Raw genomic sequence first — 21,701 nt, forward strand, 5'->3', positions numbered from 1 at the left:
ACCCTTAAGAGTGTTATTCTGATAACAGCGAGCTTATTCTGCACACCCGTCGCCCACCCCCGAAGCTACAAACTAATAACACCCCACCTCCCCCACCTTATCCTCCCCGTGCTCCTCCCTCCACTCCCCGCAACCCACTCCCCACGATCTCCCCTTCCCAGCCCCGCCGCTCCATCTCGCTCCCAGCGCCGCCGCACGACCACCCCGACAACTTCCTACCGCGCGGCGGCGCCCCACCCCCTACCACCTCCCACCACGCGGCGGCGCGCTCGCCCCCCGTCGCGGCCTACACCCCACCTTCACTAACCGCTGCCGGCGCACCTCGCCATGACCCCATAAGGTCGGGATCCCCTTCCCCTCCGTCTCCTCCTTTTACCTCCGGCGACGACCTCCCTCCGCCGCCGACTAGTGCGGCCTCGGCTCCCAGCGCCACCAGCCCAACTCCCCACGCTGCCTCCTCTCCATGCACCTGCCCAGCTCCCTGCGCCACACACCGACGCGCCTCACCTGCTTCCCCGCGGCTACACGGCCACGAAATCGACCGGTGACAGCCAGACACGCCCCGGTAGCCAGATCTGGCTCCACCTTCTCCCCTCCTCTGTTGCAGGCCTCCTCTCCCTGTCGAGATCAGTACACACCGATTCGTCTCGCTAGTGCATGCTCCCGGCGGCGAATCCGAGCCCGCGATCATCCCCAGCGCGCCTCCCATGTGCCTCCCGCGGCGGATCCAGGCCGGCAACCGCCGCCCTAGTGCAGCTCGGTTGCGCCACCATATGCAGCTCAGTTTTGTCCTTGTGGACACTAGCCACCGCGGCATCGGGGCGGAATCCCCCTCCTCTCTACACTTTTCTCCATGGACGGCGAGGTGATGAGCACCCCTCTGCCTCCCAACAACCCCCCTGGCCGGCGCCTCCATCCTCAGCCCACGATGGTTATCAACAGTGAGCTGCCCCGACCCCCGACGGCGACCAGATCAAAAAGGGACGTCAGGTCCGTCTGTATCGTAGGGCATCCTAGGCTACCGCTTCACTGGCTGCGCACAATCATCGTCTCCTGCGCGCGGTTCCAGCAGCAGGGGCCCGGGGAGCGCCTCTCTCTCACCGCCATGGCATCTCCGAGATAGCGGCTTGCTGTTCGCCAAACAATTTTTGTGTATTTTTTCCGATTATTGTTGTTGATTTGGGTGAACTCAGTTTCTAATGAAGTTTATTAAATCTCTATGTAGTTCGGCCGCCGCCGACATGAGGTTCACTTTGCCATGGTAGCCTGGACGCCCCAGCATTGCACCTTAATCATTGGTGGTGCAGTCTGCACGCGTGCAATGCATTTGATGTGGTGTCGTGCGTTGTGTGTGGCGTGCAGCTCGGAGCAAGCGGGCATGAAGTTTATCTCACTGTTTATGGTTTTTTTGTGTGTGTATTGAATGTATCTGGCTGGTATATGACGTATTATGTGTAAAAAAATTTATTTGTTGAGAAGTTCATTTCAACAAGCATTAATGGTTCATTTTCAAGAGAAAAACGGGTTGATGCAGCCCACTTCGAGGAGTCTTGTGCTTCACTGGATTCAACGAGGAGTCTTGTTGTCTCATGCAGTTTGCTATAAAAACTGATAGATGTGGTTTTGAAGCTCACTTTGTTGTCCCATGCAGTTTGCTAAGTCCTTGTGGTCCACTCGCTTGGTCAACGCACGTAAAAAACTAATAAGTATGAAAAAAGACAACAAAAGCTCATGAGGTTCACTTTGGGTAGTGTTGCGGTTCACTTTCGGGAGTGTTGCGGTCCACTCTCGTTCAAAAAAAGTTGAAAAAAGACAACAAAAACTCGTATGAGAAAAATTACGCCCGACAAAAGAAATTATGCAGCTCGCTTGCTCATCCGATGCAGTGCGGTTTTCATTCTGAAGTAGTGCGGTCGACCGTATGATGTTGTTCATCCTGTAAGTGAAAAAAATTGTTACGGGAGCAAAAAATGTAATACGGTTCACTTCTTGATAGTGTTGTGGTTCATTTACACCCGATGTGAAGTGCACTCTACTTTCTCGTCCTTGAAAAAGTTACGTTTGAATAAAAAAAAACCATGCAGTTCTCTTACCCGTGTAATGCAGTGCAGTTTTTCGTCCATTGCAGTGCGGTTTTCAGTCGGATGAAGTACCCACGTCGATTTGGGTCTCGCGAAAAAGAGAGTGTCCGCATTTCGGTAAATTCGAAATTCCTCTTAAACAGTAAAGAATTAGAGAGAGTGTTCTACATGAAAGAGTTGCGTATCGTTGATATCTTTCCAACGGTGTATCGTTTGAATCATTCCGACCAGCGGTTTGCAAAAATTTCACGAAAAACGGCCGCTGCCACTCGTCGTCCGCCGTACAATTTTCAAAATTAACTTAAAACCGTAAGGAATCTCAAAAATATTTTAACATATGAAAGTTGCGACTCGTTCGTAGCTTTCCAACGACGTATCACACGCCTCGTTTCGGCAAACGGTTCAAAACCTGGAGCAAAAACAGTACCGAAAATTTTAAAAAACTTGAAAAACAGAATTCCGCGATTTAGTAAATTTGAAACTGTTCTTAAACCGTAATGAATTAGAGAAAGATTTATATATGGAAAAGATGCGCCTTGACGATATCTATCCAACGGCGTATCATTTGCTTCATTCCGACAAGTGGTTCAGAAAAAAACGCGAAAAAACCCTCGCTGCCACTCGTCATCCGCCGCACCATTTTCAAAACTGCTATTATACCGTGAGGAATCTCAAAAAGTGTTCAACATGTCAAAGTTGCGCCTAATCCATAGCTTTTCAACGGTATATTACACGCCTCATTCCCATAAACGGTTAAAAAATTAGAGTGAAAACAGTACCGAAAAAATAACGCGGGCAGTTTTTTCCGACGGGAAGTTCACTCGTGTGAGTACTGCAGCACACTAGGTTCAAAGAATGACGTGCACTTGCGTTCAGCGTGCAGTGCGGAAGTGGTGTGCAGAATAGTTATTTTGTTAATATTAGCAAAATAGACCGTCTATATATATATATATATATATATATATATATATATATATATATATATATATAGGGGGTCACGCTATTCGTCATCTTAGGTGAAGAATATTTATTCTTCACCCCCCTTTATTTTAACATGAATGCACCGTAATTTTATGTTCCGTAAATTTGATCTTATTTCAGACATAAAAAGAGAACGTAAGAAAATATATAATCACCGTAAAAAATATTGTATATTACGCAAATTTCAAACGTAAAAATATAGTCTAAAATGTACATAAAATGTAATTTTTTTGGTCTTCTGACATTTTTTATGCCAAATTTTACGCAGTGGATCAATATGACTGTAACTATTTGTATTTGAAACATAATTTATTTTTGAAATGATCATAAGATTACCTCGGGCGAAAAATAACGTATTCTGGACCCTCGGGTGGTAGGATGAATTTTTTCTATATATATATATATATATATATATGTGTGTGTGTGTGTGTGTGTGTGTGTGTGTGTGTGTGTGTGTGTGTGTGTGTGTGTGTGTGTGTGTGTGTGTTTCTGATCAGCTGCGTCGACGACGTTTCACATTGAGCTTCTTCCCGTTTTTGTTCGTTGCCGAGTAATTGATTCCCTCCTTGTGACTTTTCCGGAGCCATGGATTACGATCTTTCTTAGGTAATGTAGTATTGATTCTTCTTTTCACGTATGCTTCATCGTCATCGTCATCTTCCCTCGTCGGTTGCCGTATTAGTCGTAGTCTTCCTTGTTGGCTACTCCATCCATTCCGACGATCCTCCTTTTGGATCTCCTCACGACAACACGGCTGGGATTGGCTGGGTCGGTTATGAAGAAGCATTGTGTCACGTGCTTAGCGTGTATCCATGGCTCATTTTTGGCGATGACGTTAACGTTCACGGGAGTGCTCTTCGCGTCGGGTATAGACATGGTGGTGAAATACTTGTTTTCTCTTACGACGTTCTTGGCCCATCTGACACGGAACATCATCGCATCGTGCATTCCAGCATAGTCAAGCTCCCAGATCTCTTCGACCCTTCCGTAGAATCTCCCAATTGTGTCGTTGGCGTCAGTCACGCATTGAATTGTCACCCCGGAGTTCTGGTAATCACTGTCCATGTCTTTGGCTTCCGTGTAGAACGTGTACCCATTGATATTGTAGGACTGATAGGCCATGAGCTTCGGCGCGGGGCCATGTGCTAAGGCGTGTATGAGCAATCCGTCCGAACTTCCCTCTTCCGGGGGATTTTCAAGAACTTGCTCTTTGAACCAACGCAAGAAAGTGGCGTTGTGCTCTACAGTAACTTCGTCGTCCGTCTTGAGCATCCCCTTATCACGGTAGTTCTTTGCAATGCTTTCTTTGTGCTATGCCACATAATAATCTACCATATATAGGTGTTGTAGCACTACTAAGTTATCCCTATCAAAGTCGTTCTGTCGATCCGAGTAGTCCACGTGCAATTCCCTCCGGCTGTTGTTGTGACCATCTTCTTCGAGCTTCCCATCGTGTTTCTTGACGGGCAAACCAATAACAGGGTCTCCGACGCTTATATAATTCTCGCAAAAGGAGACACACTCATGCGTCAGATACCCCTGGACGATGCTCCCTTCGGGATGGGACATGTTACGAACGAATCCTTTGATGACCCCATTCATCCTCTCGAATGGCATCATGCTGTGAAGGAATGTCGGCCCGAGGTCGATGATGTCGTCCATGATGTGGACACACAGATGCACCATGACATCAAAGAACGCGGGCGGGAAGTACATCTCAAGCTCACATAGTATGACAACGATCTCTTCCTGTAGTCTTTGGAGGTACTTCACACTTATGGACTTTCGAGATATAACGTCGAAGAAGTTGCAGAGACCAGTAAGCGTGTCACGGACGTGCTTGTCCATTATCCCTCTAATGGCAACCGGGGGTATCTGCGTCATCATCACATGGCACTCATGAGACTTCATCCCGCTGAACCTTTTCTTCTTGGGGTCTAGAAATCTTCTTATCTTCCCACAGTAACCGGAACTGACTTTGATTCCCATAAGGCACTTGATGAATTGATCGATCTCCTTCGCACTTAGGATGAAGCAAGAAGGGGGGGCAATAATTCTCCTCCTTCTTGTTGACTTTTCTGCCCCTTTCCCCCTCCTCCGTCTCCGTCTCCTCCATCGACTTTTTACGGTGGAGCTCTTTCCTGATCTTCAAATCTTCCAAGTCTTTCCTTGCCTTCGGCCCATCCTTGGTCTTCTCCGGCATGTTCATCAGTGTGCCAAGCAAGCTCTCGAGGACATTCTTCGTGATATGCATTTGATCAAGGCAATGAGACGTGTCGTTATTGGGCTAGAACTCCAAGTCACAGAAAACAGACCTCTTTTTCCATACCTTCAGCAGCGGCTCCGGCGCCTTTTGGATCTTTCCCGGCACGAGGCATTGTTCCTAGTTTCTCAACAGCTCGTCAATTTCGGCGCCGCTCCTCTTACGTGGAGGTCCTCGAAGCTCAGCCAACCCATTGAATAGATCGCTTTCTCCATGGGTCATCCTTCGCGAGCCATCTACGATGCCCCATGTACACGATTTTCCCGGACCCGCCATATTTCGTTGACCTAAGCTGCTGAGACGTTGTATCATCCATGCACCTCGTGCATTCGCAGTATCCATGGCACACCTGGCCTGAGGTGTACCAGTAACCGAGATAGTTGTGCACCGTCGTCATCAGCGCGGGTCTCACATGGAAATGTTCTCCTTTGCTGGCGTCCCATGTCCATGCCGGTGTTTTCCATAACGTGTCTAGTTCCTCTTGCAGAAGCCCCATATACAGGTTAATACTATTTCCCGGTTGTTTCAGCCAGCCCTTGAATCAGCATGCTCATGTGTATGTACTTTTTCTTCATGCACTTCCATGGGGGGAGGTTGTACATCCATACAAACACGGGCCATGTGCTGTGGTTGGTGTTCTGGTTTCCAAACGGATTCATGCCATCGGTACTCGCACCAAGCATGATGTTCCTTGGATCTTCTGCAGAACATCCATATACGGTGTTGAATGCTCCACTGGCTACCATCCACGAGGTGTCTCAGCCTCGGATCATCTCCATTGTCGGGCTTCTTCTTCTCCGCGTGCCAGCGCATGAGCTTTGCTTCCTTAGGATCTACGAAATACCGCTGCAGACGGGGAGTGAACAAAAAGTACCATACAACTTTATGAGGAGCTTTCTTTCCTGCCTTCTTGTATCGAGAAAGCATTGCACACTGTACAACTAGTTTTTCCCGCGTGCTCCCCCCGATAAATGATACAATCGTTCATGCATGCGTGGTACCTAATATGCGGCAAATCAAAAGGGAAAACGATTTTCTTGGCCTCCTCGAAACTAGTAGGACACAAGTTCCCCGCGGGAAGAACTTTATTATGTAGATACTTCAAATGCTCATCGAGGCTTTTGTTTGTCCATTTGTTTTTGGCATTCGTCTTTAGAAGTTCGAGCGTGAAACTCAAGCGGGTCACCTCGGGATCGCAACTGTCATACAATGGAGTCCTCAAGTCTACTTCAACTTGCACCAGCTTGGCCTCCTCTTTAGAAGCAGCTCTCTCGCTAGTCGTACTCTTGCGAAGGAGGTCTCAAACATGAGGGTCCTGCACGACTGCACTTAGTAGCATCGAAGACTACGGCGTGACCGCCGTCTCTTCTCTGCCATGTCCAGACTCTTGTTCGCCATGTCCGGAACCTTCTCCTCTGCCGTCATCATTTCCGGGCTCTTCCCCTCCGACATGTCCGGCGCCATCATCTTCATGTCGATCGGTCATCTCTTCGTCTAGCCCCATCTTGTTATTCCCTGCCATGTGGACGTCCTCCTCCTCATCATCTTCTTCGCTTATCCACTGAGTATAGCCATCCATGAAACCATTCATCAGCAGGTGCGCCTTCAAAGTGCCATGATCAAAAGGGTCCAAAAGGACTCCTTGCATCTTGCACACGGACATCTAATCCTAGTCCGATTATTTGCATACATGTCCATCACCGCGGATTGCATGTACCGCTCCACCTTCCATCCACTCACCTTCATGACCGACTGCACAGTATAACAAGCAAAAGGGTTATAAAATAAATAATGCATGCTTCAAAGTCATATATATAAAATTTTGGCATGACCTTGCCTAAAAATAGGACATATTGAGTTTGCTCGAAATTCACCGAAACGGAAATAAATCGACATTTCGGCAAAACATAAGCAAGTCGAGGGCATGTCATTCGCACAAATCTCTCCATATATATATCCCAAACACACATATTCTCATTCACACACATATTCCCATTCTTGAAATGAACAACTTTTTACTCACGATTAATTAGATGATGAGAGAGAACAATCGAGAGAGCACGTGTGGTTGGCTAAATAGCTAGCTAGATGTAGTTGTTGGGGAGGAGAGGTGAATCTAGCTAGCTAACTAATGGAGAGGGGTTATGGTGGAGGGGGGCATTAATGGGGGAGAGAAGAGAGGTGTAGGAGAAAGAGAGAGGCCATTTATGGAGGAGGGTGCCATTAATGAGGAGAGAAGAGATGTAGGAGGAAGAGAGAAGAAGAGCAACAATGGTGGAGAGTGGAGAGGGGAGAGGGGAAAGGAGGGGGAGAAAGGGCAAAGTGGGGGAGTGGAGGGGGAGGGGGGGTGAAAAGGTGGCACCAGCTGCAACTAGCAATAGCGCTGATTTGCAAAAAGCGTTGCTGCTATTGGACTTAGTAGTAGTGCTCTCCAGGGAAAGAGCTACTACTAAGTGGGGCCCACTAGCAGTAGCGGCGCATTTAAACAGAGCGCTGCTACTAAACTGTTAGTAGTAGCGCATTTTTCTGTACACCGCTACAACTACGGCGACCGTCGGTGGCCTCGTCTGGTCCCACATAGTAGTAGCGTGTCTCTGCTACACAGCGCTACTACTATAGAGTTACTAGTAGCGCTTTCCAGGAAAAACGCTACTGCTAAATAGAAGCAGCGTTTACTATTTTCCAGCGCTACTACTATGATGTTGTGTATAAGCATTTTCCTAGTAGTGCTAAGCCCCTCTGGTATCTATATAAACCGGAGGGTAGATCGGAGGCATGATCACAACATTGCTAAATTAGCTAATCTAGGGTTAGCCGAATCGATCTCGAGGTAGATCAACTCTTGTAACCCCTATACCCTCGAATATAATCAAGCAGGAGTAGAGTTTTACCTCCATTAAGAGGGCCCGAACCTGGGTAACACTGTGTCCTTTCTCCATAGTTACCATTGATCCTCAGACGTATAGCTTGGGACCCCCTACCCGAGATCTGCCGGTTCTGACACTGACACCCTCCTAGCGTGCCTTTTCTAGTCAGTCTCCCCTCATACCGCGACTGAGGGAGACCAATCTTCTTAAGGTCAGGAATGAAGTCAACACAAAACCCAATGACCTCCTTCGTTTGATGGCCCGTATAGATGCTTCCTCCTGGCCTAGCACGGTTATAAACATATTTCTTTAAGACTCACATAAACCTCTCAAAGTGGAACATATTGTGTAGAAATACAGGTCCCAGAATGGCAATCTCATCGACTAGATGAACTAGGACGTGCGTCATGATATTAAAGAAGGTGTTGGGAACACCAGCTCGAAACTGACAAGACATTGCGCTAGATCACTCCTTAACATTGGTAGGATTTCAGGATCGATCACCTTCTAAGAGATTGCATTGAGGAATGCACATAGCTTCACAATGGTCGAATGTTTTCCGGTAGAAGCCCCATCAATGCAACCGGAAGCAGTTGCGTCATAATCATGTGGCAGTCATGAGACTTTAGGTTCTGAACTTTTTCTCTTCCATATTTATTATTCCCTTTATATTTGACGAGAAGCCAAACGGGACCTTCATACTGAGCAGTCATCCAAAGAAGATTTCCTTCTCTTCTTTGGTAAGAGCATAGCTGGCAGGACCTTCAGACTACTTTGGAGGCATGCCGTCTTTTTCGTGCACACCTTGTTGGTCCTCCCATGCCTCCGGTGTATCTTTTGTCTTCCCATACACGCCCAAGAAGCTTAGCAGGTTCACACAAAGATTCTTCGTCGCGTGCATCATGTCGATTGCAGAGCGGACCTCTAGGTCTTTCCAGTAGGGTAGGTCCCAAAATATAGATTTCTTCTTCCACATGGGTGCGCGTCCCTCAGCGTCATTCGGAAAAGATAGTCCACCGGGACCCTTTCTGAAGATTACATGCAAATCATTGACCATAGCAAGTATGTGATCACCAGTACGGACGACGGGCTTGTTCCGGTGATCTGCCTCACCTTTGAAATGCTTGCCTTTCTTTCGACATTGATGGTTGGTCGAAAGAAATCGACGATGCCCCAGGTACACATTCTTCCTGAAATATATACTTTTGGTGTCATCTAAACAGTGCGTGCATGCGTGGTATCCCTTTTTTGTGTCCTGAAAGGTTACTGAGAGCAGGCCAATCATTGATGGTTACAAATAGCAACGCATGTAGGTCAAACTCCTGCTGGTCTTGCTCATCCCACACACGTACACCTTTTCCATTCCACTACTGTAAAAGTTCTTCAACTAATGGCCTTAGGTACACATCAATATCGCTACCGGGTTGCTTAGGTCCTTGGATAAGCACTGGCATCATAATGAACTTCCGCTTCATGCACAACCAAGATGGAAGGTTATATATACATAGAGTCACGGGTCAGGTGATGTGGTTGTTGCTCTGCTCTCCAAAAGGATTAATGCCATCCGCTCTTAAACCAAACCATACGTTCCTTGCGTCACCTGCAAAGTCCCCCCCCCACGTTCTCTCGATTTTTCTCCACTGTGACCCGTCAGCGGGTGCTCTCAACTTCCCTTCTTTCTTACGGTCCTCTTTGTGCCATTGCATCCACTTGGCATGCTCTTTATTTCTGAATAGACGTTTCAACTGTGGTATTATAGGAGCATACCACATCACCTTGGTAGTAACCCCCTTCCTGGGGCGCTCGCCATCAACATCACCAGGGTCTGATCTTATACCGCAATGCACCGCATATCGGGCATGCGTTCAAATCCTCGTACGCACCGCGGTAGAGGATGCAGTCATTAGGGCATGCATGTATCTTCTGCACCTCCAATCCTAGAGGGAATATAACCTTCTTTGCTCTGTACGTACTGTCTGGCAATTCGTTAATCTTTGGAAGCTTCTTCTTCAATATTTTCAGTAGCTTCTCAAATCCGTTGTCAGATACACCATTGCCTGCCTTCCATTGCAGCAATTCCAGCGTGGTACCGAGCTTTGTGTTGCCATCTTCGCAATTGGGGTACAACCCTTTTTTTGTGATCCTATAACATGCGATCGAATTTCAACTTCTCCTTTTCACTTTGGCATTGTATCTTTTGATCAACAATGACCTGGCGAAGATCATCATCGGGCACATCGTCTGGTTCCTCTTAATCTTCAGCTTCCACTGTTGCAGCATCACCATATTCAGGGGGCACATAGTTGTCATCATCCTCTTCTTCTTCATTGTCTTCCATCATAACCCCTCTTTCTTCGTGCTTGGTCCAAACATTATAGTGTGGCATGAAACCCCGTTTTCTACTAGTGACAGGACTCTACTGTTGCTGTTTTTTTTGGTTTAGTTTCTGTTCTTTTTGTCAAACTTTTGAGATTGGCTGTGTCCATCCTAATTATGCCGGGTGCTACCTGTGATTTAAGTTGGAATCACATTTTTGCAATTATAATTTGTATTTTTACCCGAGTGTTATTTTGGTATCAAGGTAGACTATGTTTATTTATTTGAGATTGACCTCACACCAGGAAAAAGTATATTTGTTTATTTATTTATTTCCACTGGAGTGTTGCTACTCGCACACTTTCACATATGGGGAGATGGTTCTGTTTCTTAGAGCATATACAACCGCGTATCGTAATTATCATCCCTCGTATGTCTGGCTTGTGGGCGGATTCAATCTATGGTCATCGAAGGCCTCCTAAAACCGCGTAGTTCCGTATGTCTGGCTTGTGTGCGGTGATAATCCTTGTTTCTTAGAGCATACTAGAACATATAGGCGCACGTTGCTGTGCCCGTCTATTCTAAAATAATAATAATAATAGAAATATCTGATTAATTTGAACAGTTCAAATTATAGTGCTTCAAGTTCAGAACCATAGAGAAAGACTGTTTGATTTTGCTAGAATACACTTTGTTTAACTAAGAGGCCACACGAAACTTTATACTCTCAATATGCCAAATCCACCCAAATCGTAGGCGAGCTGCACCTCTAGCCCACGCGCGCTCTTTTTTCCGAGATGGATACATCCGTGAACGAGAGAGCGCCGAAGTCGCTGTCCGGAGCAGCAGCCCATTAACGTTGGGCCGGCCGGTACGCACGAGTTGGAGTGGTAAAACGGCCGTTAGGGTGAGGTGGGATGATAGGACGATCTGGAGTGTTGGAAGACCGATCGAACGGTTTGAAGCGTTAAATCGGTGTAGAGAGCCCTAGCTCACCCCATTATACTGTTTCTCAATACAACCGCGTAGTTCCGTATGTCTGGCTTGTGTGCGGTGATAATCCTTGTGTGCGGTTTCTTAGAGCATATTTGTGTGCGGATGACGATATTTTATTTTATAATCCTGATCAAACATACATATGTTTAGGAAACGATGGTCAATTTTTCTTTTTATAGTAGGAACAAGCTAGCTAACCTTACTGTCAAAACCACTTGATATGATCTCTCCCGTCAGCGTCGTCATCGAGTACAACTGTACGTACTAAACAACGTTTCAACCATATGTGGTTGGTCGATCGATTTCTGGTCCATTCCAACAATTTATGATCGGATGGTCCACTGAAATGAGCATCAGAGAAACTTGTTGTCGCATGCCCGTCGTGATTCATAATGATAAAAACAGAGCACACCTACGGAACTACCTAGTGAGCCATAGAAGCATGTCCGGCCGGCCGTCCTACTAAGCCCCGGCCATCCACGGTGGCCATGGCGAACTCGCACATGTTCAGCCTGCGCCGGAGCAAGGCTAACTTCAACCGCATCATCTCGCTCTTCTCCGGCGTCTTGGCGGCTGGCAAGTGGTTCGACAACATTTGCAAGTGGAAGAACCCGCTGACTACCAGCCTCGTCCACGTGTTGTTCTTGATCCTTGTGTGCTACCCGGAGCTGATCTTGTCGACGGTGTTCTTGTACATATCCCTGATCGGGGTGTGGAACTACCGGCGAAGGCCGCGTAACCCACCGCACATGGACACGGTGTTGTCGCATGCGGAGCAGGCGCAGCCGGACGAGCTGGATGAGGAGTTCGACACGTTTCCGACGTCCAAGCCGGGCGATGTGGTGCTTATGAGGTATGACCGGCTGAGGAGTGTCGCCGGCAGGGTGCAGACGGTGGTCGGTGACCTGGCCATGCAGGGAGAGCGCGCCCAGTCCCTGCTCAACTGGCGCGACCCTAGGGCCACCGCTATGTTCATCACATTCTCATTCATCATCGCCATCGTGCTCTACGTAACGCCATTTCAGGTGGTGGCCGTCCTCGCTGGCCTGTACCTCCTCGGGCACCCCCGGCTCCGGAGCAAGCAGCCGTCGGCGCCCTTCAACTTCTACAAGCGTCTCCCAGCCAAGGGTGATATGCTCCTATGACCAAGCCATTGATTTTCTTGCATGGAGTTTACACTTTTATTAGTATACCACTAGGTAACTGCCCGTGCATTGCAACGGGAGAACAATAGTCATTTATGCATTGGTGATATATTTAGGTCATGCTTTCAAAAATAAATCAACCAAGAGCTCTTTACCCTCCTATTGGTATCGTATAAAACATGTGCAATACATGTATTAGTTGATGAAATAGACATATATAGATTGTATATAGTTAAACCCACATGCATTGCTATGGAGAAAAAAAAATAGGATCACCGAAATGCAACTTTCTCATTTCCTAATTAATCTGGGGCACCTTGTTCCACCATCAACTATCTTTTCACTCAAGAACCAACAAAACCTAGTTTAGTGTGACAATCAACACTACCAGAATAACTGGCGATGCCGACGGCCGAACCTATGCCGATGGCCCCCGTCGGCATAGATAGGCATATCCCGAAGGCCCAGCCCAGGCCGTCGGCATATAAAAGCCGTCGGCGTATATCAATCTATGCCGACGGCTCCCGTCGGCAAAGCTTAGCCGTCGGCATCGATAGAAATATGCCTACGGTGGCCGTCGGCATAGAGGAGGCCGTCGGCATAGCACGTGGGCCCGGCTACCCGGACGGAGATGGCCTTTTGACGGCGTCAATCTACGCCGACGGGCTAACGGCGGCCGTCGGCATAGACGCCACGTCATCGATCCGCGTCGCCCGCCACGACATCGATCCACGTCGCTCGCCCGTCCGTGGGGTGGCAAATCTATGCCGACGGCCTGGCCGTCGGCATAGGTCTGGCCCATCGATGTTGCCACGTCATCGATCCGCGCCCTTGGGCATGTCATCGGTCCATGCTCTGGTGGCATTGCTACCCCCCCCCCCCTCCCAGGGCCCCCGTCCCGCCTAACCCTGTAGCGTTTGACCACGGGATCTAGCCCTTTGACTTTGCACGGACGGGTTTTGACCAGTGGAACTATCCACCCGGTCGTGTTAGGTCAGCCCATACAAACACTTTAGAGCAACATCCGGGCCAAACCCACAGTAAGATCCCCTCCGTGTAGACCCGATGCGTCCGTTTCCCCCCTCCAGGTGCCGGCGGCGGCGCCGTCCGTGTAAGGGGGCACACCCCGGAGACGCGTGCCGCCTCTTCGGACATGCCACCACACCACCCCGCATGTATGAGGTCCCGGTGCGATGCTCGGGTGGCATTGCTACCCCCTGGGCCCCCGTCCCGCCTAACCCTGTAGCGTTTGACCACGGGATCTAGCCCTTTGACTTTGCACGGACGGGCTTTGAGCAGTGGACCTATCCACCCGGTCGTGTTAGGTCAGCTCATACGAACACTTTAGAGCAACATCCGGGCGAGACCCACGTCAAGATCTCCTCTGTGTAGATCCGACGCGTCCGTTTCCCCCCATCCAGGTGCCGGCGGCGGCGCCATCCGTGATAGGGGGGGCACACCCCGGAGACGCGTGCTGGGCGTTTGCACCCGCCACAACACTTCCAGACTTGTGAGAGGCCGCCTACGCAAGATTTGGCGGCATGCTAGCCCCCGGATAAAAAATAAAAAAATATGCCATAATAAAAAAATTAAAAATAAAAAAATAAAAAAATAAAAAATAAAATGCTGACGGCTTAGCCATAATAAAAAAATAAAAAAAATAAAAAAAATGCAAAGTATTTTTTACAGTGTGCTGAGAGTCACACATATGCCATAATAAAAAAAATAAAAAAAATGCAAAGTATCTATGCCGACGGCTAAGCCGTCGACATCGATTGACACGTGGGACCAAGCCTATGCCGACGGCCATGCCGTCGGCTTAGCGCCCACCCTTATCCACTCCCCGGCCCTCATCCTACACTCGTTTCTCTCCTCGCACCCCGATCCAACTCCCTCTCCTCGAGACCCAACCGCCGCCGCCACCCTCTCCGCGCCGTCGACGCCACCCTAGCCGATCGCCCCCGCCACCGGCCGCCGCCATCTCCACGCACCCGCGCCACGCCGCCGTCATCTCCGCCCCACCCGCCCTGTCTCCGCCCCACCTGCCCTGTCTCCGCCACACCCGCCCCATCTCCACCCACCTGCGCCGCGCCGCCGTCATCTCCCCCTCTCCCCCCGTCGGAGTCCCCGTCCTGATCTCCGGCCGCTGCTCCGCCCCCTCCACCGACGCCCTTCCTAAGGGGCCCCTGCCCTGGCGCCCCCTTCTCGTGGCCCGGCTCCGACCGGCCTCCTCCGCCACCGCACCGACAAACGTCCGCCCGGCCCCGACCACCGTCTGCCAGGCCCCGCCCTTGCCTCGTCCTGGCCCCCTCCGACGTCGTCACCTCCCTCGCCCCTGCTGTCCTCCAGCAGCTCCGGTGCTGCTTCCCCTCGGTGAGCTCCCCCTCCCCCCGGTTACTCGCCGGAGTTGTAGCTGATGCCGCTATTGTGTTAGCTAGATAGACAAAATTAGTGTAGTGCAATTATTTTGTATGTTTAGTGCAATTTTAGTAGATAGATAGAGAAATGTTAAAATTTGGATAGTTGAATGAAATGGATAGATAAGTAGATAAATTTCTAGGTACATCAATGTATGGATAGGTAGGTACATTTTAGTTTTGACCAAAAAAATTAATCAATGCGGTAAAAATTTAATTTGAAGTATCATGATCATCTAAGTTTTTTACTTTATGTTTTGAATAATGTAGAATATATGCATTCTATCCTACAATTTGTGATGTTGTTGAAATGCTACATGAGATGCAAAGTTCCAAAAAATTTACTCGGTGGAATTTATAGGGTTTGTGGCGTCGCATCTCTCGATATGATATGTAGATAGATGTTTTGTGAAGTAGATAGATAGACAGATGTTAAAATTCGGATCATGGTTAGTGGTTAGTTCATCATGATGATATTGCAAAAAAAAATTGAAGACAAAATTTTGATTGACTAAGATGATGATCTAAGTTGTTCTTTCGGTGGATTTTGCAGGCTTTGTGGTGTTGCATTTCATCAAAGTGACCGTCGTCCGATGCATTGTTCCCTGAGCATCCCTCTGTTGTTCGACTCCTTCCCCTACAGCCGAGGGTGAGCTACAAGTCCATCTCCTCCATTTTTTTATGTCACTAGATTTCATTCTCAAGTCAACTGGCGTAACCTAGGCGTCTCCCGTCTGAAAGGGTTGCATCGATAAATATGCATTCAATTGCATATTTATCACCGCAGCTCAGATTGTCCAACGTTTTCCACGGACAGCCCGAGGATGTGTAGATTGGGTATTTTCTCCATGTCCTACCCCATTCCGAGACAGGATTTCGGCGGCGCCTCCCCATTGTTCTCCGGAGCACATTCTCTCGGCTATTTGCCGAGACGTGTATCTGGAGAACAGCGGGGAGGTGCTGCCGAAATTTTGTCTCAGAACGGGGTAGAATGGAGAACGTACTCAATCTACACATCCTCGGGTGGGATTAGGACCTATCTTTACCTATTAGAGATGTAGGTGGATTCAACGCGGTAGAAACTGAAAATTTGATGTGATTAATTTAAGTGAATCCTTAATTATGTTGTGTGGTTTGCAAAATAGCAGAGGATGGCAGATAATCAGTGGATGTACAGTGGTTTTATCCGTCGGAATCAAGTAACATCAGAGTGGATCGCGAAAACCGATGTGTATTTGAAGGAGATATTCCGTCGTCCAATGAGAATTATCCCACCATTCCCCTGTGCGAGATGTGCCAGACGTCACCGTAGAAATCAGACGGACATGAGTGAGCACCTTCGCACGCACGGATATATGCCAAACTTTGACATGCCGCCGATAAACATAGCCGAGCAGGACCATGGTAGAGAGGAGGTGATGCGACAACGCATCGATGGATATGAGGACGACGGGGTCAGGGACATGCTAGATGATGTCATTGTTGCAGAAACGGCAAATGCGACACCTTCAGAGAATGAACCGGAGGAGCCGGAGGCAACCGCAAAGGCCTTCTTGGAGGTCTTGGCCTCGTTGAAGAAACCTCTTTATGCGGGTGCGAAAATATCTCAGCTGGATGCCATCTCGCAACTGATTGCAGTCAAGGCTGAGTACGGCTGTAGCTAGAAATGCTTCGAAGCATTCCTGGGAGTATGGGCTAACAGCCTCCCTGAGGGTCATGAACTGCCGAAAAGCATGTACGATACAAAGAAAATCATGAAGGCACTCTATGGATTATGAGAAAATAGATGTTTGCCCGAAGAATTGCCTTTTGTTTAGGCACGAGTATGCGGATGACAAGTACTGTAGGAAGTGCGGTTCGTCTCGGTACATTGAGGTGGTCGGTGAGGATGGTGAGAAAAAGCAGCTAACCATCCCCGTTAAGGTTCTTCGGTATCTTGATTTTATAAAAAGACTGCAGCGCCTTTTCATCACGAAGGAGTCTGCCAAAATGATGAAGTGGCACAAGGAAGGTATAAGGTACAATCCAAAAAAAATCTTACATCCATCGGGAGGGCAAACATGGAAGTCATTCGATGAAGAATACCCCGAGGAAGCAGCCGAGGCTGGGAATGTCAGAATAGCCATATCAGGTGATGGGTTGAATCCATATGGTATGTCGTCCAATCCATACAGCTGCTGGCCTGTGTTTGTAATTCCGCTCAATCTTCCTCCCGGTGCCCTAATGCAACGGAAGACCATGTTCTTGTGGCTCATCATTCCGGGGCCTGACTACCCGGGGAAGCAATTGGGTGTGTTTATGCAGGTGCTTGTGGATGCTTTGCACCATTCTTGGTACTTTCAGAGGTTGACATACGACCGGGATCTGCAGAGAAATTTCTTGATGAAAGTTTGGTTGCACTATTGCATGCATGACTTTCCCGGCTATGCTCTATTCTGCGGATGGTGTACAAGTGGTAAGATGCCATGCCCAGTGTGCATGCAGGCTCTGCGAATGATTTGGCTGAGTAAGGGTGGCAAGCATGTAGCCTTTGAACCGCATCGACAGTTCCTCCCTCCAGACCATCCAGACAGGGAAGACAAGAAGAACTTCTCGAAAGGCCGGGTTGTTCATGAAGTAACCGAGATTCCAACATTTTTGGGGGCAGATGTTCTTGCTCAGCTAAAAGCTCTGAAGCCTAAAGTCAAAGTCAAAGGCAAAGCCAAAGCCAAAGGCTTCGAGGGATATGGTGAGACGCACAACTGGACTCACATTACCCCCTTCTCGCAGCTTTCCTATTTCAAGGACCTCAAACTTCCTTACAATATTGATGTGATGCACACCGAAAAGAATGTGGCAGAGTCCCTTTTCCACACGATCCTCAACATTCCTGATAAGACGAAGGATAACGTAAAAGCTAGAGCCGATCAACAGAGAATTTGTGATAGACCACGCCTGACATGAAGCCTCCCACAGGCGGTCGAAAAAACTGGTTCAAGCCAGATGCTGACTTTGTCCTTAAACCACCAGAAAAAAGGAAGTACTTATCTGGCTGAAACAAATTTTGAAGTTCACCGATGGTTATGCATTGAATATAAGTAAGGGAGTCAATCTTTCAACGGGCAAAGTGACCGGCCTGAAGAGTCATGACTACCATGTATGGATTGAGCGGATAATGCCGGTGATGGTTCGAGGCTATGTCCCCGAGCATGTCTGGCAAGTGCTTGCCGAGCTTAGCCATTTCTTCCACACGCTCTGTGCTAAAGAAGTAAGTAAAGAGGTGATTGAAAAATTGCATAAGAAGGCACCGGAGTTGATAGTCAAGCTAGAGAAGATCTTTCCGCCAGGCTTCTTTACTCCGATGACACATCTCATTCTGCACCTCGCGAACGAGGTATTGTTGGGGGGCATGTGCAAAATCGGTGGCAGTACGGCCCTGAGAGGCAGAACAAGCATCTCCGACGGAAATGTGGAAACAAAGCTAAGATTGAAGCTTCCATAGCTGAGGCAGTTATCCTAGAGGAGGTGTCAGACCTCAGGACATCATACTATCCAGACCACGTTCCCCATCTTCATAACAAGGTGCCTCGATACAATATAGAAGAGCCCAAGTATCAACCCAGGCTCGATCTATTCAACGCGTAAGGTGGGAGGGTTGTGGCCTCGAAATCTTATAACATGCCACGACAAGAGTGGGAGGACCTCATGTTCTATATCTTGCACAACATCAAGGAAGTTGAGGAAGTGTGGATGAGGTAATACCACTACACCATTCCTTTATGTCTTCCACATCATCATGTTTCATGTTCACTTAGTCCCGGTCTAACACCGCTTATCTTTTTTTAGTGATTTCGTTCAAGAGGAATGGACGGGAGTGAATCCTCCTACTGAGGCGGAGGCACTTACTCTTCTCCGTCATGGAAACCCTGGACGTAAAAATTTTGTTGCTTGGTTCATGGAGAAAGTAAATTTCCACACTCCCCTATTAAATACCTACTTCAACATTTATTAGTTAACCTAACTAATGCACGCAACAATTTCCATTATACTTGTAGGGAAAAGATCCGAACATATCTATGGATGATGAATTGAGATGGGTTTCCATGGGTTTTGACCCTGCCGTCATGACATGTACAAAGTATGATGTGAATGGGTATCGCTTCCATACAGAGGAGCACCAAAACAGCCGTCCCGATCCGAAAACTATAAATACTGGAGTGTACACCCCCGGTCAAAATTCAGTAGACTACTACGGAAGGGTACAAAATATATACGAGGTTAAATTCCGGTAGGGGCGTGAGACCCTAAGTCTGCCTGTGTTCAAATGCCGATGGTTCGATCCGCGGGAGGGGGTAAAACATACGCCTTTCATTGGTTTGGTCGAAGTTAAACCATCAACCGTCTATGCCGGAGCCGATCTCTTCATTGCGGCTACCCAAGCTACACAAGTATATTATCTGCCTTACCCATGCCAGAAAGTGTATCTAAAGGGTTGGGAAGTTGTGTTCAAGGTGTCGCCACATGGTAAGCTACCAGACCCGAATGAAGACGATTACTACAACATTAACCCCATGACATACGAGGGAGTGTTCTATCAAGAGCAACCTGATGATGATGATGATGTGGTTAGAAACGATGACGCTAGACCATTGGGTGATGATGATGTCGACCCAAACGTCGACGATGCACGGAATGATGGTGAGACCATTGTCAATGAAAATGACATACTTATGCTAGAAAAGTTAAACAAAGACGATGACGACGAGGAAGAGCCTCCACCTCCGTCGGACAACGAAGATGATATGATTGATAGTGATGATGAGGCGGACAGAGAAAGAGGTTACAACAGTGATGATTCATATGGGTTCTAGCAGATGTACGTTTCAAGTTTAGGAATATGCCTTTTTATGCATTTTTATTAATGTGTTTATTATCATGCCTTTTTCTTCATTTCATTAATTTACTAATTGCTTTTTCTCTTTTCAATGCAGGTTCGTGGAACATGGGCAAGGGGAAGGCCGACGGCGTGGGTTTCCTACGCAAGGTCGCCGGCCTGCCTAGTCGGAGTGGTCGAGCACGTAATCCTCCCCCTCGGCTACTTGACGATGACTCCTCACAGGGAGGTCGAGGGAGAGGTGCCCCTAGAGGAGGAGGGGGCGGGGGGAGAGCCTCTAGAGGATGAGGTGCTGGGGGGAGAGCCACTACAGGGGGTCGCGGCCAGAAAGAGCGCACCCTCACCGACTTAGGGGTGTTGTCTTCGAGGCCGTCCTCTAGTGAGGTACCCTCCTCTAGTGAGGTACACTCTAGGGGGGAGGAGGAGGAGGAGGAGGAGGAGGTGGTGGTGGTGGAGGAGGAGGCACGCGAGGAGGAGGAGGAGGAGGAGGAGGAGGAGGAGGAGGAGGAGGTTGGGGAGGAGGTTGGGAAGGGGGAGGCAGGCGAGGAGGGGGCTGGTGGCGGGGACGATGGTGGTGACGGGAAGGGGGTTGACAACAAGGGATGGCTGCGTGGCGACGCAAAGCTACCAAAGTAGGTTCCTGCTACTGAGGAGCAGAAGTGGCTCATTGAGCCCACAGGAAAAGAGTAAATGGTTCATTATTTTGCTTGTCACATGCATATTCCGGTTGTTATTTATTTTGCTTGTCACATGTTAATAGTTCATTCTTTTGCAGCAACTGGATATATTCTAAAGGGGCCCGTATTCCCAACGGCCTCATCACCGTCTTGCTGAAGTTATACTGGCCGGGGTTGTACTGTCCGGATCCAGTCAGGCAGCCGGACCGTCGGGTTTTGGCCACGAGCTGGGACCACTGGGAAGCGGCCCTCCACGCGGACCATGAGACCCATGCCAAGGCCGTGATCACTACTTTCTGGGTGAGTTCTCTTCAGAAGCACAAGTCCATTCTAGTTTCATGAATGATTTAACTCATGGCTTCTTTCATTCTTGTTTCATGCATGATTGTAGAAATTCTATCGAGTTCTTCCGGAGCACAGGGCTAGAGCGGACTAGATCGTGCTGCGCCAATGCAAGAAGAAGGCCCGCCAGATGCAGTACGAGGTGCGCTATGTGGCCATCTCGACATACTACCACGACGTTCTTGGTGTGAAGATGACCAAGGAAGAAGCGCGGAGGATGGGCATTACCTTGGAGAGGCCCGAGTACTTGGCGGTAAGTATAAAAGATTTTTCATTATGCTTTCATATATTATGCTTTCATTACCATGTGGTACATTTCACCGTTTCATGTTGACATGCCATTATGCTTTTATTATGTAGGTGTGTCCAAATTGGTGTTATGGAAAAGACGAGTCCTGGGCGGCATTGGTGGATCTTTGGTGTGATGGGGCTGGAGCCTGGGCGGCTATGAGAATCAAAAATAAGGCTAACCGAGGGAAGGAGGGAGTACATGCTCAGGGAAACCGAAACCACTATCTCCACAAGGCAGTTAATGTATGACTAACCCCATTAAACATTCTTCTTCTTCTATTTACCATCACTTTCTTATGTATGACTAACATCTGTTTGGTGGTGCAGGAGGAGAAACTGAAGCGGCCTCTCTCACACATGCAGGCATGGGAGATCGCCCGTACGAGGAAGGACCCCAAGCCTGGCGAGCCCAAGTACTACGGCAAGAAGACCGCGTGGAGGAAGGAGGCCTA

At 48.4% G+C, this 21,701-nt stretch overlaps 1 protein-coding gene across 1 annotated transcript; it reads left to right on the forward strand.

Moving 5' to 3' along the window:
* The first annotated feature begins 11,908 nt into the window (after positions 1-11,908).
* Positions 11,909-13,024, forward strand: LOC123084045 (FT-interacting protein 7-like). Its single transcript, XM_044505852.1, has one exon. The coding sequence runs from the start codon at positions 11,993-11,995 to the stop codon at positions 12,647-12,649; it is 657 nt and encodes a 218-aa protein (XP_044361787.1). The 5' UTR covers positions 11,909-11,992; the 3' UTR covers positions 12,650-13,024.
* The last annotated feature ends 8,677 nt before the right edge of the window (positions 13,025-21,701 follow it).

The sequence above is a fragment of the Triticum aestivum genome, chromosome 1B, assembly GCF_018294505.1.
Source record: "Triticum aestivum cultivar Chinese Spring chromosome 1B, IWGSC CS RefSeq v2.1, whole genome shotgun sequence".
Lineage (NCBI taxonomy): Eukaryota > Viridiplantae > Streptophyta > Magnoliopsida > Poales > Poaceae > Triticum > Triticum aestivum.